Source organism: Haliaeetus albicilla, chromosome 10 (assembly GCF_947461875.1).
Source record: "Haliaeetus albicilla chromosome 10, bHalAlb1.1, whole genome shotgun sequence".
NCBI classification, from domain to species: Eukaryota; Metazoa; Chordata; class Aves; order Accipitriformes; family Accipitridae; genus Haliaeetus; species Haliaeetus albicilla.
Genome location: NC_091492.1, coordinates 39,866,473 through 39,884,034, shown reverse-complemented (window position 1 = coordinate 39,884,034; position 17,562 = coordinate 39,866,473). Strand labels below are relative to the sequence as shown.

Here is a 17,562-nt window from a genome sequence, read left to right as displayed (position 1 = left end):
AATTGCCATGGAGTTCTGGAATCCTGTTCATCCAAAGCTATCCATTTCCTATGCAGTAACAAGATACAGGATATTCAACAGCAAGTTTCCTAATAGCACGGAAAAATACCATTACAAAAAACTGCCAATAGTTGAACTATAAACAGTAAATTCAAGGCTACTATTAGTAACAAGGGATAACAAATTTTCACACTTTACCATAATGAAAGGGAACTATATTAGTGTTTTTCAGAACTGAAGCAATAAGTTATTTGAACAAGATTCCAGATAATTGAGTCTTTAACATAAGAAAACACAGCATGTCTTCTAGTAATGCAATTCAGCCTCGTCCCAGACACTGTCAGTAATCCAAGTCCAGAAATGGCATTTTTCTGAATAAGGTTGTTCAAGATGAATACTTCATATGACTAATAGATCAACTTCACCTTCCTCCCTTTGCTCCTCTTACAGCCATATTACCCGAGTATCAGACATCTGCTGAAGATCCAGGGCTAAGTTCATGTAATGTGCAACTGAGCCAAGGCACATCATCCCGGCCATATTTATCAACACTCAATCATATGCAGAATATTATGGTTGTCATGGTGCCAGCAAGCAGTTAAAAAAGGGCAATGACAAAAGAAGACAGATTAATTATGTGGCAGAAAGAGAGGACTCTCAGGATATGTAGGGAAATTCCTGTACATCTGTTAGCCTGCAATATTCTGCAAGAGAAACCCCAGTGTGAAGGGCAGAGCCCCACAGCAACGCTGCTGTGCTGAGACTGTCCTTCAGCCCATTCAGGCAAGTGCAGATTTTGCACGGCCACAGTGGTCAGACGCCTGCCAAGGTGTCTTAATTGCGTGAACTGAAGTGACTGCTCAGTTTGCTACACCAAGAGCTAACCAGGCAGACCTCAACTGAAAAGCACAAATAATCCAGCACTACAGACAGGACAAGCTGTATTGCCTCTGAGGACCTAATAAACAACTTCACCTTGAAAATCTTATTGTAAAGCACAGTAAAATAAATATGTAATCATTTTGGCAGCTTTGCTTCAACAGGAAACAACACACTGAGCAAAAAGAATACTTAAATATTTAAGACAATAAATCTTAACAAATCTGTAACCTGACTTCCTATGGGATGCAGAGAGACAGGTAACAGACTAAACCAAGAAAGTTCAGACCAAAGTAAGTATCTCCATCTGAAGCAAAACAGAGAACACCACACAGAAAAAGTACAGCAGCCTTCCTAACAAGCACACAAAGGAATACCACTACTCAATGCTATATTTGATCTCATCCACAAGCCAAAACCAGGAGATGAAGTTGATCCTCTTCCAAGTATACAGTTTCACTCAAGACACATACATTATACTTCAGAGTGCGCCTTGAGTGGCCTAACTCGCTCTCAAAGTATTACCTAAAAACATTCTGTGCATACTCCTGCTTAACTTTGCCTTGTGGCCAGCTCCATCCTTTATCACCAAGCTCTCCCTCTAGCCCTGCTCCTCATCTTGCATGGGCATCCCTAGGTTCTCATCAAAGCTTCACTCCCAGAGAGCAAACTGCCCCAGACCACTATAAAGTCTGTGCCCAGTTCTGGACCTTGTAACTGCCAACACATCTAGATCCAGCAGTACAGATATTCTTCCACTAACCTTGCTCTAACTATCTGGAGTATAATACTCGCTGGAGTCAAGGCCCAATAAAAGAGGTGTTTATTCACAGTCATAACGTTTCTTTCTGTAAGTGGTAAGAGTTGATCGTGCAGAGCAGAACTCCGATAGCAGAACGTGCTGCAAATCCCACCTCTTTGGTAAGTCACTGCCTCCTCATAAAGGAAATGCAACAACTGAAGCTCCACAGTGGTTCAGAGATGGAGAAAGTGCGAGAATACTCGTACTAGAACCATACAACTGGTTAATCTGTGAGATACAGGCATTTTGGCAATGAGTGCTACAGAAAAGCTTAGCATGTACATATGCAGGCACTACCAGAAAGAATTAAATTAAATCCTAGAATAGGTCCCAGGAAGATACCCTAGCAGAGACCCCAGGGTCTCTATCTTTTCCAACAACTAGGTATCATGATTTTGTAGTTGACATTGATTCAAAAATGTAGCTGGCCAAACTGATGAAAGAACACTCACCTAAGACTTAGTGTACAAAGACACTGAAGTCCTCTCAGGTGTGGAGAATATTGATCTGAATGCTGCATTACTTCCTAGACAAAACGCATCTTTCCATCCCAATATAAAAAAAAAATATTGTTATTTCAAGGTTTAACTCGGTGCCAACCGTATCCTGGGCTGTATCAAAAGAAGCGTAACCAGCAGGTCAACGGAGGCAATTCTTCCCCTCTACTCTGCTCCATGAGACCCCACTTGCAGCTCTGTGGCCCCCAACATGAGAAGGACATGGACCTGTTGGAGCGAGGGCCACGAAGGTGATCAGAGGGCTGGAGCACCTCTCCTATGAAGACAAGCTGAGAGTTGGGGTTGTTTAGCATGGAGAAGGGTCCAGGCAGGCCTTATAGCAGTCTTCCAGTACCTAAAGGGGGCCTACAAGAAAGCCAGAGAGGGACTTTTTGCAAGGGCATGTAGTGATAGGGCAAGGGGTAACGGCGTTAAACTGAAAGAGGGTAGATTTACATCAGATGAAAGGAAGAAGTTCTTCATCGTGAGGGTGGTGAGACACTGGAACAGGTTGCCCAGAGAAGTTGTGGATGCCCCCTCCCTGGAAGCGTTCAAAGCCAGGTTGGATGGGGCTTTGAGCAACCTGGTCTGGTGGAAGGTGTCCCTGCCCACGGCAGGGGGGTTGGAACTAGACGATCTTTAAGGTCCCTTCCAAGAACCATTCTATGATTCTATGAATTTCCACAGTAATTCCCGTACTTAAGTTACAAATTTGGAATACCTTGATTCTAATTTTTTTTTAAAGGTATCAAAATGTAGTAGGCTCTCTAATCAGAAAAAAGGTTGTTTGTTTTTTATCACTAAAGTCAGAAACGAGGATGTTATCTCATCTATATTGACTCTACTGTTTACTTAAAAAAACAGAACAAAACCACACCTCATACCTCTGACACTTAGGCCAGTATTTTATTGATTATGTGCTTGGAAATCCAAACTCTTTTTAGCAATGTATTCAGAAGTCAAATAAAAAAATAAAACTAACAACTAATAGTTTAATCAAAGCATTTAACAATGAGGCCTTACAATCAACAAGCCAAAACCAAAGTCAAATTGATCAATATGACCTTGTCATACAGAAAGAGCAGCTCTGAGTGCTATTGATGAGTTGACTTACCCGCACAGTACAGGATTATGATATATACTTCATCATTACATGCCTAGGTAGAATTAAACATTATTTTCATTAAAAATCCATAAAAGAATGAGTTAACACCATCAGCACCAAACTATGAATCTTCAATGACAATGCTGAAAGTATATTCCTGTACAAGTCAGAACTATAGAGTATCCAGTCTGTCTAGCCAGATTTAAGCAGCTTTCATCATGCTGGGTCTGTATCAAGACAAATTAATGTTGTCAGATGATGGCTGGTGAGATTCTGAGGCGAACGTGACTATTCACAACTGCATTAAGTGAAGCGAGGGGATTCAGCTGGCATGAAAATACAAAATACAGCCCATCGAAACAGGCACCTTGTTTTTGCTACCTCCAATTAAGAGAGATGCAAACTCAAAAAAAAGGTGTGGACAGTAACAAATGTGGCCACTTAACAGATAAATACACTGCATACATGAGAGAAGGTGTCCTGTCACAGACTGGACAAGGCCTGATCTCTGCCTTGCAACCTGCGTGCAAGAGAATCACAGTACATTAAAACACTTCAGAGTGTCAGGCTTAAGGTAGCAGCTTCAGTTCCAGGTGCAAAAAACAGGCAGCAGAAGAACAGATGGAGACTGTTTTCAACAAATTCTAGCCCAAATATCTTTCTTTGTGACAACAACAAAAAGTAGGAACATTCTTTAGAGAGGGTGCTTTGGGAATCTTATGAAACTTCTTCCAGTAAAGCACCCTGCAGAGAATTTATTTCTAGTTTATGGCAGACTTTTTTCATCTTTTGATTTAGCTTTAAGGTTTAGCTTTTTTATGTTCCATCTGCAAAAACATAAAAAAATAAAGAGAAAGATAACTAGCTGGAAAACTAACATTGGGGTTCTTGTAAGGCACTTAAGTATGATAAAGAGGTTCTTTCTGTTCTGTACCATCTGTAACTGCTTACAGCTGCATCTGCTTTAGAAGTAGTCGTTAGCAGAAAATTTAAAAAAAAGTCCAGCTCTTCACTATTTAGCTTTAAAGTTTCCTTTTTTGAGAGAAAAAAAAAAAAGCTCTTTAAACTATTTTCAACATAAAGCTTAATTAGATTCTACGCTTTATCTTCAAACCCTGCAGAGATGATAATATTCCCCATGAGAGCTTTTAGCCCTTTGTGCTAACTTCTCAGAGCAGCTATTCAAGTGAAGGTATAGGATCAGCCACCTCAAGAAAAGAGTTCACAGAACAGCTAATCTTTCCTCCAGCAAACAGACCATCAATCTCAACTTCCAAAAAGGACCAGAATGACCTTGCGCCATCAAACCTAGAAAGCAAGACACAGACATACCTCACCTCACCAGTCTGTAATACAGGCTACAGAAATCCATACAATCCAGCTCTGTTGGCTCTGTTTGCCTCCTGCTATTCCACCAACCTCACCTTTAGCTAACAGTCACCCAGAAAACGGACTTGCCATTGACTAAGTCAGTCAAAGCCACGCTACACCTATTTTATCTTGCCGAATGGGTCTAACACAGATGATGGCGAGATAAATCACAACTGTAGCCTTGAAAGTGGTAAATTTATACTAGTAAAAACAGTCCTTTGTGTAACAACATACCATTGAGCTTTGGTCTTATATGTCCAACACATCTGTACCAACAGCTGGTTGATCCTAATTACAACGATTATTCAGAATTCATTGTTGCATTTCTACCCACTACAATAGTTTCCAAATAAATTTAAATCAAGTTTTAAATTGGAGCTAGCTATCCAATTTAAGAAGAAGGGATGGCAGATTGCTAAGTGCCACAGACACCAGAACTAACACTGCATCAGAACACGCCATAACGCAGCTGCTGTGTTTAACTCTGTCCTGCTAATCACACTACCGCAAAGCTCAAACATTTTGTAATGCTAGTTCTTGCCCAAGCTACGCTCTCTCAAGTGGAGTAAGCTGAACTTATTAATCCAAGTAACTAATGAAATTAAAATAAATCCTGAGGATATACACTTGCTACTAGCTTAACCTGTGTGGAGAAACCCCCTGTAAAACTACTTGTGCTTCACTGCTGTAGAGACAGGTGCACCAAATTTACATGCTGAGACCACTTGATTTTTTGTACCACCTGAAACTAGGCTACACCCTGAATCTACCTGTACAGTGCTTTTGCTATTCTAGCATGAAGTTGCTATTTGCAGTACTACTGACATGAGAAAATGGTGTAAGCAAGGAGTTCCCAAACTTCTGTGATTCAGTGGAACTCTGTAAATTCTTAACATTTCTATTGATCTCTGTAAACTTCTGACAAACTTTTAAAGTTATTTAAAATTATGTATCATTGCAAATTTACTAGAAGTTATCTTCTGGCTAGTTATCAGATGAACAAAAGGACTTTTTAAAGATACCTCTGTCCAAAACCAGCAGAGTCCATAGGAATGAAGAAGTAAATTCAGGCTTTCGAGACTGAAAGCGGCAAGCAGAAAAGCACTGACCGGGTAGAACTAATCAATAACACCAGAGGACTGGAGGATGCTTGGCTCTAAAAGCCAGTAGTTCACACTGCACAGCACATTATTTTTTTTTCAGCAGCTGGACTGAAGAATAATCTAGATTCAAGCCTATTCCTGCAGGTAAGCTTGCTAACTCACGCCTAAAGTTAAAGATTCTGTGTGTGAACAGAGGGTGGAACCCCCTGGGTCTCCTCCCGCTTCCCCCACACTACCTCTGTTGTGGAAATGACTGCAGAAACGTGGCTAAGGTGTAAAAATGGAAGAGAATCATCTCACAGTCTTCAGCTACTTACCTGTGCTGCATAGGAAAATACTTTCTTGGGTCAAAAGCCTATGAATTAGCTACAAGAAGTAAAGAAAGAACATCCCAACCTGACAGACACAGAAGAAAATACTGTTTTCAGAAGGAAGAAAGAGAGAAGAAATGAGAGTCAAACACCATCATTTTCCTTTCAGATTCCACTGGTTAGGGAAAATGCTATCATATATAAACTGTAAGATATGATTGTAAGATAAGATATCTCTAACTTCTACATGGGCAACTTCAGTAATAAGGGAGGCATCTTAAGCACAACATTGTGCAACAGAGAATAATTTTCTTAGTGTGTTCCCCTCTACTTCAGGACACTGGCTGCGATGATTTTAAAGAACCTCTGTTCTGACACCCTGAAAAAAAAAGCCACTCCATCCTTAAACCCTGTCCACACACAGCAAAGTATAAGGATCGTCTCATTTAATATATTTGTTATTTTGAATCCTTGTTGTCGTAGGACATTAAAAATGTTCTGGTTTAACTGATTCGTTAACACTTACAGGGTATCTTTCCAAAAAGTCAGCAGAACATTCTGACTTTCTGACACCCCTGTCTACACCACGCCACTTAAATGTGACATACAGATACGGAGGCTATCCAAGGGAATTTGGGACATGAGGCTTAGACCTGGCCCTAAAAAGAAATACTCAACAGAATCTAATAATGAAGATGACAGAACAACAGCTACACAATTAATCAGTTCCAGGATAATGTCATCATGGTGGTTCTGGTAGACAGAGACACTTAGTGTATCATGAGAGCCGAGTTTCTGTAGGGATGGCACATGAGAGGAGAACCCTGGTCTGGCAGATCAGAGTACTTCAAGCACAGAGACCACTTGTAAAAGATGTAGGAGAAAAGATCAACGTTAGCATCCTCAGAAGAATTAGAGAGGGAGAAAGGGGACCAGGAAGTGTTGCAATGACACATACACTCTGTTAATCTTATTAAATCATCACCTTTCAAAGTCAGTTTGATTGCCTGGATCCAGTTCAGCTAGCACACTAGCTTGTGTTTCACTCCACCCAACCCACATAATTGGCTGAACTGTTTCAAATTTTAACCTTTATCAGTTACACCAAAGCAATGTAGCACCAATGAGCAAATGTGCACGATGACCAATTTCAGCCTTGGTTCTTCCTGAAAACTTTACTCAGATGTCACTAGAATTAAATTAGACTGTTTGACTAAATGGCTTGTGTCAATTATTTGGTTTTAGAGTATACTGTAATGCCTAGAGTCATCATAAAATGTCAAAGGGCAATAAAGATGGTGGCACGTATGCCAGAGATGTTGATACATTACCGAAATAACAAAATAAAATAGCTGAGATACTAAAAAAGACCAGAATCTGTTCTGCTCTTCTTCCAAATTTTGGGAAATTGGAATCACTGCATTTTAGAAAGCATGACACGTATTTCAAACTACTTCTTGTAGGAAGGTTTCATAAGTACACATTTTTTGGCACTGTGTTTCAGCGACAACCGATTATTGACAGAGATTTCAGCAACTGAATCTAATATTCAAAACCGTGGTATTCACCAAAACACAGCTAATCTCAGAAGAACTTAATATCCTCAATTCATCTGGCCTGCTTGGTGGTCCACACACAATTCCTCAAATTCCAACAGCATCAGGTTGCTTGACTCATACCGAACTCCCAAAGTGCACAAAATAAGCAATTACTTTATTGGATCACACCCTTCAATAGAAGAAAGAGATGCTCTCAGGCTCATCAAAACTGACACAAACCACAAGAAAAGGTAGTGATAATGGTAGATCCACACACCTAACAGCTCATTTATCTATGATACAGGAAATCATATTCAGGTTGTCTTCTCTTTGTGGTAATTCAAACTCATCTCTTGAAAAGCAGCCTGAACTACCCCCACAGACTACAGCCCCTTCGGTCTTCCGAACTACATTTTTATCAAGGCAGGAAGTGGAACCCAGGTCCCCGCGAATCCCAAATTAGTATTTTGATCATGAAGGCAGAAAGGCATGCCTGCTTCCTGGCCCACCAAATATTTACAGTATTCTATATGAAGTGAAACAGATTTCAATGGACACACAAAGCTCAATCTCTGAATAACACATAGTTTGGTGATGAGAGCACTCCCCTGGAAGGTGAGAGACCCAAGGTCAGAAACCCTGGGGGATGGAACTGATCTCCTATATCCTGGCAAAGTTCTCTAATCACTGGGTAAAAAGCAAGGAACCATTAACTTCTGCTGCCGCAATATCCTGAAAAGGCTAAAGGCAGAACTGACAGAACTCTTAATTAAAACAGGTGCTGCACCAAGAAAACATTGATTCATGTTCTTCGCTTTAAAATTTTTCTTTAAAAATTATTAATATGTTAGTAAATACAGCCTTTGCATTGAAGCGGGACAATTTTTTTCTTTTTGCTAATCAGTGTCTTTATATATGTGTACATTCAAGTAACCGTATGCTTCAACTAAGCCCATGCTCTTTGCCTTATTTGTCTTTCAGTCCAGCACTGTAGACATACAGTGAGATAGCAAAAGCTAGAGGGAGGATAACAAACAAGTGAAGTGAGACTGGCACTGGAAGACAAACATATTAACCATAAACCTGATATTCTCAGATTTACTGAGGTTTAAGTCACTTTTCTGATGCCAGATACTCACACATATTCATACAATGACATCCTTGTCCTCAGGAGGCTTCTAACAATTGTTAAAATGGAATGTGGCCCGTAATTTCAGTTCCTGAAAAATGTAAGATTAAAGGCCAAACTCCATGTTTGTATGCCAAGCTTTCACAACAGATTTTAGACAGTACACCCAACAGAATTTCATCTATCTGCTTCGCAATCTGTCGCCTAAAAAGTACGATACCTTAAAAATTCAGGTGAATGATTTGGTTTGTTTCTGTTGTAAAGTGCCTCCCATCCTCAAAACACCTTAATTAGTCAGTTAAGGTCTCTCAACCTAAACTGAGCAAAGCTAGTAAAAAATCTTGAATGCAAAAAATTATTTTACTAGCACTTGACAAGTTCTGTCAACAAGCTGTAGCTCCTCTTACTCCCTACCCTCCCACATATACATCTAATCCAGCCAACTAAGACTTAAAAGCACTACCTCAGTCTTCTGGAAGAGACTGTATTTTAATTCATGGCAGTAGCATGTTAAATGCTTAAATGCAATGAAAGCAAATTCTCAAGACTTCTGAATCTAGAAAGATTTTTAACACCAACTGATTTGAATTCTCCCAGGGGCAAAGACGGCATTGTACATTTACACTTATTCCAAAACCCGGCAGCTTTATCGATTACTCTGACGCATCATTAGACTTAATTTCCACGCCCTTTGCATTACGTACAGAAGCTTCTAAATATACCACCATTTCACTCATCAAACATTTGATGGCTAATACAAGAATCATTCCACTGATTAAAACATTTAAGAGGGAGTTCAGTTGTTTTTAAGCTTAGTGACTCAATACAGCGGCTTCTTTTTTTGTTCTTAGCTTACCCTCCCAGACTGTCTCCTAATCATCACCCTGACAGGACACGCACGCATTGCAATCTGTATTACTCTTATACAACGCTCTGGGAAAGGAAAAATTAAAAATATATTTGGTTTTGGTGTAGAAATCCCCTTCTCTCTTCACACATGAAGGAAGCTGTGAAAATCTTTTGTGCATTCAAAGGGCAAAAAAGGAACAAAGCAATCTCTATTGCCAGACTGGGCAACAGTAAAAAGGGAGGGGGTGTTACATCAGGCCTTGAAAAACACTAAACACCTACTAACTGAAGATAAACAAGATATGCATGCTGCTGTGCCCTCTAAATAGGATCCCATGCAAAAATCTCACCACAAGGTGCCAGAAATTAAGGAAAGACCAAGTACTCCACGAAGTAATGATCTAGGTCCTGCTGCTTCCATATTCACCTATTGTAATACTTCCAACAGCTTGGTGCCTCAAGATAAAATCCTTGGCATTTACTAACTTCTTACTCACACTTTGGTGATGGGCAAACAGCTCTTCCCGTATTTATTCCCCCCCCTGTTATAGCAGGAACTTTTATCGCTACCCAGTCCCATTTCCTCACTGGAATAGACAGGAAGCAAAGGGAAAAGGGGTATTCCACAACCTCTTTCTTCTCTCAGTCCATTCCACTCGCAGAAAATTAGTTTCAGCTCTCATTTAATCTAGAACATCACGAGCAACCTTGCGACCCAGCAGTGGCATTCCTCTGTGGCTTGAAGATTTGAGTAACAGCAGTATCATAGATAGCTCTGATAACTTCCTTCTATTATTGCAGGTACTTCACAAAGAAAGTTTCTCTACTCACTACTGACAAGCCAACACCTTCTTTCTAAAAAAGTGCATATCCTCTGAAGGAGCATTTCCATCTGGCACTTATCCCACTTTTCGCATTAAAATTAGTTTTTCCAGGATGACAGTATTCAGTTTCACCTGCAAAATTCTCAGTAGATCCTCCTTTCGGGGATAACACACCTATATCTGAAATACTGGGTCAGCAAGACTATTTAAGACATTTAAAAAGAGCTAAGTGAAAGTACAGATGGTCATAGGTATGGGAACTACCGAAGGAAAAAAAAGAGAAGAGGTTGTTACAAGAAATAACAAGAATAGTGACAAAAGGCAACTTACGTATTTAAAATTATGAAAGGGATGGAGAAAAAGCGCAAGTACTTCCTTCTTATAGTATCTTAATAAAAGAAAGTAATTGCAATCAATTTCATTTGGTAATCAAAAGAAAAGTATAAACCCACCTTAAAATCTCAGATTTATGTTTACAGAACAATAAATATAGCAAAATGAGAATTAGTTCTCATCTCTTCGAAACAACAGCATTAACAGAGACGTCAGTCACTGAAAGAAGCCCTATTTTTGCTTAAGTGTTTGACAATGCTAATGTCCGGTAATCATAGCTTGCAAGGACATTTTTTTCAAGGTATTTCTAACACATCTGAGACAATTTTAAAAAAGTGAAACCCAAAATAAACCTTTATCATATCTTAGGAAGCTACAGTGATTCTACGAAACATGTTGATAAGTTATGCACAAAAAGAGGTGTAATCAAGCCTTACGCTCCTGGACAAAAGGGAAACATTACTGCGGCCAGGAACCAATTTACATTTATACAAAGATAGGTACGTGAAAGGATTTTTGTTAATGTCAAATTATGTCTTTTCAGATGTGAAATAAGGTATCTGCACAGCAGCTAGACACTAGACCGAGGAACACGGAAAGCACTCATTCTGAGAAAGCAGCCGTTGCATCGCAGAAAAAGGACCGCGTCAGGCAAACGGACAGGATGCGATCTGCCAACTTCAGAACTGTACAACTGCCCTAATTGCTGGACACAATTCTGTACAACTCTTCTGTACAGAAGTCCCAGTTTCCTCAGCTGACAACATGCGTGTTTTTCCTAAAAGTACTAAAGCACTAGCCAATTCTATGCTGAGTTGCATTACCACAATTAAAAATAAACAAACACAAGATTGTTGCTAGAAGTAATTAAATATGCATCCACAGAGAAGAGCACACAAGTTATAGAACAGGACTCCTTAGTCTGAAACTGGATTTTTGCCCTTTCCATAGCTCCCAGACAATGCTGATCACGGGACAAAATGCGAAGTGACAGAAACCTCAAAAACATGAGGACGCGTTAGTGAATATAGACACAAAATTCCAGTGTTTTGAGACGTAAGCCTCACATCCTTGTTCTGTTACAACCTCAATACTGTAAGAAAGAACTACTATTCTTGTGATCCAGCTAGCAAGCAGTAAAGAGCAACTTAAATCCCAACTTCATTCCCCTAAAATACACAACCTAAAGAAGAGTTAATCCTCCTCCCAGCCTCTGTTAAAAAATACTACGACAGCAAAGACACTCATTCAAAAAGCAAAGTAGTTAAAGATCAAAATAATGCGCAGTTGACATTTTGTTTCATTCTTTTTTTTTAAAGAAAGCTGACAAATCCTGGACTATTTTACTAATTTGTAATTTCGTTCTGCAATTAAAACACACTAATACACTAGTTCACTAGGCACATCTAATTGAACTACAATAAACCACCTAAATCCGTACCAACGCGCATTTACTGTAACAATACGTAGTTAAATCCTTCAAGGCAAAGAAGTTGTCTTTATACTGTTGTTTTAAAGCAGAGCAGACCACTGCCTGAACTGAGCTCGTGAAACAAAATAAGAACATCTAAAAAGCAAATGACCAATATGTATATTGGGTTCTTGACAGAGAAGTGACAGGAGATGGGAGAAGGGGCTGCCAAAGTCTCAACATGTGGCAGAACAGAATTCCCCGCTGGGTTCCAAGTTTTGAAAAAGTAATGGGAAAGATTTCCAGAACCACTCAGAATAGGAATATTCCTTGCATATCCAATCCCTTTTCCACACTCAGCACACACCAAGGTCAAAAGCTGAGATTTAACTCCTTTTTTAATAAGGGTATCATAACTTTTTTCAAAAAATGTAAGAAACAACTCTGGTTGATATCACTGGAATGGATTTAAAATGCAGTAACCGTATCACGATTAAATTGCGGCAGCGGTCAGGTCAACAGAGCTGGTGCACAGGTAAATTATTTGAGGTATTTTGGTTGCGATCCGCGACGGTACAAAATTACACGAAGAAACCGAACCCCGTCTCTCTGATCCTCTGCCAGCTAGGCCCGAGACAGTGTCAGGACACAGAAAAAAATGCCCTCTCATTTGCTACACTTCATGTCTTCCCACAGGAACTGGTCTCTTCCTCCTCATTCTATTTCCTGTACACAGAACAAGCCCATTGTCACTAGGTGAAAACACACACACACACACACATGCCACTGACTTACCAGCCAGCCTACACCGACACAAATCTCCCTTCAGGCAGAGAGATTACCTGCAGCCTCACAAAGGCGAGCGCAGGCACCGTCCCCGCTCCAGGCCCAGAGGATCGCCGCCGACCACCTCCGGCCGTGCACAGATCCAGCTCACCCAAGCCCACCCCCGGCGGAGGGAAGGATGACAGCCACGGCAGCGCTCACAGCGACCCTCTCCCCCGCTGTCAGCGGGGACGGGGAGCCCTCGCAGCCCCCCCCGCCCCATCCCCTGGCTCGCACGACGTCCCTCCTCCCTTCCCCCCTAATCCCTCCTCCTCCTCGGCCGCGCTTAAACCTCAGGCCGCAGCCCCTCGGCCGCCAGCTCCCTTTATGCCCCAGCCCCCACCGCAGCCGCCGGTCCCGCGGCGAGAGGCGAAGCGCGGCGCCGGCTCCGGCTCCCCTCACACACACACACACACCCCCCGACCCCCCGCTCGGGACCGGGACCCCATCCCCGCCGCGGGGACCCGCTCCTCCGGCAGGAGGCCGGGTCGGAACACCCGGCCCGGCCCGGCCCGGCCCTCGCCGGAGCCGCTCCCCCCCCCCGCCCGCCCCCGCGGCCCGCAGCGCCGGCGCCCGGCCTCAGCCCCGCGGCTCACCAGGAGTAGGTCTGCTCCGCCATGGCTGCGGCTGGGCGGCCGGCCGGCTGGGCTGTGCGGGGCGGCCAGGCCCCGGGCTCCTCCTCCGCCTCCTCCTCCTCCGCCTCCTCCTCCGCCTCGCAGGCTCCGGGGCTCAGTGGCGGCCCCGCTGCGGCTCCCGGCCCAACATGGCGGCGGCTGTGAGGAGGGAGGGGAGCCGAGGGGGGGGGGTCCCCGCCCGGGCGGGGAGGGGATGGCGGAGAGGGCGATGGTGGTGGCGGGGAGGGCGGAGGCTCAGCAGCCGCGACGCAGGGCCGCGCTGGGGCGCCGGCGGCGGCTGGGCCTCATGGCCGGCGAGGCGGCGGCGGCGGCGGCGGCGGCGGCGGCGGCGAGGGGCGGGGCGGGGCGGCGAGGGGGGCGGGGCGGGGAGGCGGCGGGCACCGGGCGGCCAGGCCAGGCCGCGCCGCGTCCCCGCGCTCGCGCACGGCGGGGGCGGGGCCGGCGCCGGGGGCGGGGCCGGCGCCGGGCGGTGCGCGGCGTCACGTGCCCACAACACCCTCACGTGCCGGTGCCGCCGCCGCCGCCGCCGGCCGCGCGCAGGCGCCGATGGGCGAAGGAGGAGGTGGCGACGGCGGTTTGCTGGTTGTCGGGCCCGGCCGCGCTTAGCGCCGCCGCTCAGGCTCGGGCGGGCGGGTTCGCTGCGCGGGTGTGCCGGGAGGAGGGCAGCGGGCGGGAGAACCGGAGTTTTCTCCGCCAGAAAAGCGGGCAGGTCCCGGTCGGGAAGAGCCAAGCGGGGGCAGGAGGCCGGGGGTTCAGGCTTCCCCGGGCTGGTGGGGTGAGCGGGGAGGGCTTGCGGGGCTGTGGCCTAACGGAGCGGGAGAGTGCCGCGGTTCTCCGAGCGTGGGAAACCGGCCGCTCCTGCCGGTGTTCGGGCAGGTCCGCCGAGTTCCCGCCGCCTCCCAGACGGACTTCGAGTGGCTGTCGCGGTGGGTTTCCCTTCCGATGGAGGGGTGGGTGGTAAAGGCAGAGTTCAGGCGAGGTAAATCACAACTGCGAGCGCTCACGGTGTGTTTCTGGAGGTCGCTCTGTCCTTTAAACAAAGCAAGTAAAATAAAGAGGATCGAGCGCTCAGAATACTTTTTTTTTTTTTAAGACAGGCAAATAACATTCAACATACTTTGAGCAAATAAAAATCAGAGGCTTCATGTTACCACCAGCCCTATCTTAAAACTGGGCAGGTCCCAGGCAGAGGGACTGGCAGCCCTCGATACTGGTCCCGTCTCCTCGCACGTTTCTTCGGTGCCGACAGCCCTCGGTTACGCTTCTGCCAAATGCAGAACTAGTGTCCTAGGTTTGGTCGCTGGAGTCATCCGTATTCTCCTGTCACTTCGCTTGCAGTGATTTGTGCAAGGGGGGCTTTGCGGAGTTCGGAGCGATTGTTCCAGTCCAGCTGTGCAGTCTCGTTCGCTGTTCCTTTTGGTGTGGGAGGGAGGAGAGCCGGTTTTAACACACACTTGGAGGTGATGTAACTGCATTCAATGAAGAACAATGGCCGGGTCTGGTAAAATTAGGTATTTGGTTAAAAAAAAAAAAAAAGGATGGAGAAATTCTGTGCCTTAATACAATTTTGCTAAAATCTTCAAAAAATTAATGAGACATTGGGACATTCTCGTTGCATCTACAGAGATGCCAGATGCCTCTAAAATGGCATTTGGAGCCCACTCTAGTTTATTTCTATTAGTGGATTGAATAAACAATTTCCATTTTGTCCATCTCATTTATTCTCTTAAATGGAAAAAAAACTTAGGCTGGTGTGTAGTCATGACACAGGATGGAAGATAAGGAACGGCTCATTTCTTCTCAGTTCTGTTACCAGTTGTCTCTGTGATCTTGGGTGGCTCACTTCATCTCTGCTAGCTTAGTTCCTTCATCAATAAAGAGGAAACTGCAACATGTTCCAGCCACCTGAAGTTTTGGGATGCTGCAGAAAGGAGATGCTGCATACGCAACACAGACTGACTTGGTCTTGGTGGAGGGAATGCCTGGGATTCTTGTGCTTCACTTAAACAGTGCTTTTTAGTAAGATGGTGCTGGACTTTGAAAGCTTCTCCCCCCGCCCCGTATGCCTGTATATGCATTGGAAACAAGTGATTTGGGTTGTCGTCACACCTCAGCATCCAAATCCTCTGTGCTTCTCACAGCTTGGGGACAAGAATGACCTCCTGACATAATCAGCACTCTACCCGCTTACTAAAATCTGCTTGAGAATCAGATTTATCAACTATGAGGTGGAAACATTCAAAGGACCGTGACTGACTAGCTTACTGGGATCCCTGCTGGGGTCAGTCATGGCACCTAGGTGTACTAGAAAGATTAGATGGTGAGTAATGCTAACATTTCCTCTCATCCAGCTCAGGCTGGGCTACCTTGAAAAACCTTCTCCCCTATTTGACCATAGAGCTCTTTGCCCTCCAACTTACGCCCCATACACAGTACTTGTGTCCATCTCAGTAGGTACAGAAAGCTTTGGTGGATATGATGCAAGGAGAGAGGAGTGAGTCATGCTCAGAATGTTGAGCTGTAGGGTACCCAGCCTAGTCAAGCAGTTTTGGTGGTAATTCTGGTGTTCCCACATATGCACATCCCCTGGTAAAAAAATGTTCAGGCTCTGGGTAGGACTTGCACAATGGAGAAGTTCCCTGCCTTTATTCTCCCTCAGCACAGCAGAAAAACCTACAGTAATAATTAGAAAACAGACGAATAATTTGAAATCCTCACTCCACTGTGGTGCAGTCCCAGTGCCTCTAGCATGCCTGTTTGCTACCCTTTTCACCGATTATAATAGAGTAAATGCAAGAGGGAAAAAGAACCTCTCCATCCTTTTGAATCAATACCGGGAAAGATAATTCAGTGCTTCAGCCTTGTCTTGGTACTAAAGAGCCTTTCTTAATTTTTTTTTTCCCTGAGAGTAGGATGTAAAACTGATGCTGGTATCTATGAAACAATATCCCTGTTTTGTGTCCTTATTGAAATAGCTTCAAATTTCTCAGTCTTGCAAAATTTCCAGCACATTAATTTGGCCCAAATGATTTATAGCTGATGAGCAATTAAAGTATAATTTTTTTCAGCATCTCAGGCTTTGTGACTAGACTACTAAATGATTTCACAAGCTTGCTCTATCATTACAGGATAGCGGTGGGATGAATTCACAAGAGAAATTTATTCTTCCTTGCAGACCCAGCATCTGGTCTTACTGCAAATTGGAGCACTGCTTGCATTCCCCAGATAATTTTCTCAGCATATCTTTTGTACGGTCTGTCTTTGGACCTACATGAGAGCTTTACTCTGAATTTCAGTGACAGTTTACTCTGACATTACAAAGTCCTTCCAAAATACCTGTTCTGTCTGGAACCTTTGACGTAGACTGATGCATTACTTAGACCTGTCAAGGTATTTCAAAACTAGCAGCAAACAAAAATAAGGTGTTCTTTTTTTTCTGTGTTTGGAAGGGTAGCTCTCAGAGGCAAGTGTGGTGGATTAAAATCAGATGAAAGTACTGGCTACAAAGAATCCTCACCTCCAAATTGCTTAAATGTCATTAGGTGACATTTAGCTAACCATGTCTTGATTCTGCTATAATGGAGGTGGAAAGAGAACGAGAGTAACTTCGTGTACACACTTCACCTTTCAGGAAAGGACATGACAGGTATAGTTGTCAATGCTGCTTCATTTTGGGAGGAACAAATAGCATGGAAATGAGCAGAAAGGGAAGGCAAAAAAAAAAATCAAGAGATCCAGTTTTGACAGTGTAGCTCGGAGCTACTCTAGGCTATTCTGCTTGTAAGATCCTTGTGGGATTCCCCTCGATAAAAATAAGTAAAATGTGCACTGACCAGTACATGTGACACGATTCTCTTCACTACCACCTAGTGGGAAACTCCTTCATTAACTGAACTCCAGAGCTGCTCCGGCTCTCCAATCTCATCCTCACCCTGATGGCAGAAACAGCG

At 43.9% G+C, this 17,562-nt stretch overlaps 1 protein-coding gene across 2 annotated transcripts in view; it reads right to left on the bottom strand.

The window, feature by feature from the left end:
- Window positions 1-13,950, bottom strand: part of SPPL3 (signal peptide peptidase like 3) — a 67,380-nt gene extending 53,430 nt beyond the window's left edge. For both annotated transcript variants that reach the window (XM_069795236.1, XM_069795237.1), the window contains exon 1: window positions 13,574-13,950. In XM_069795236.1, coding sequence (XP_069651337.1) covers window positions 13,574-13,596 — 23 coding nt within the window. In that variant the 5' untranslated portion in view covers window positions 13,597-13,950. The remainder of the gene's footprint in view (window positions 1-13,573) is intronic.
- Window positions 13,951-17,562: the final 3,612 nt, after the last annotated feature.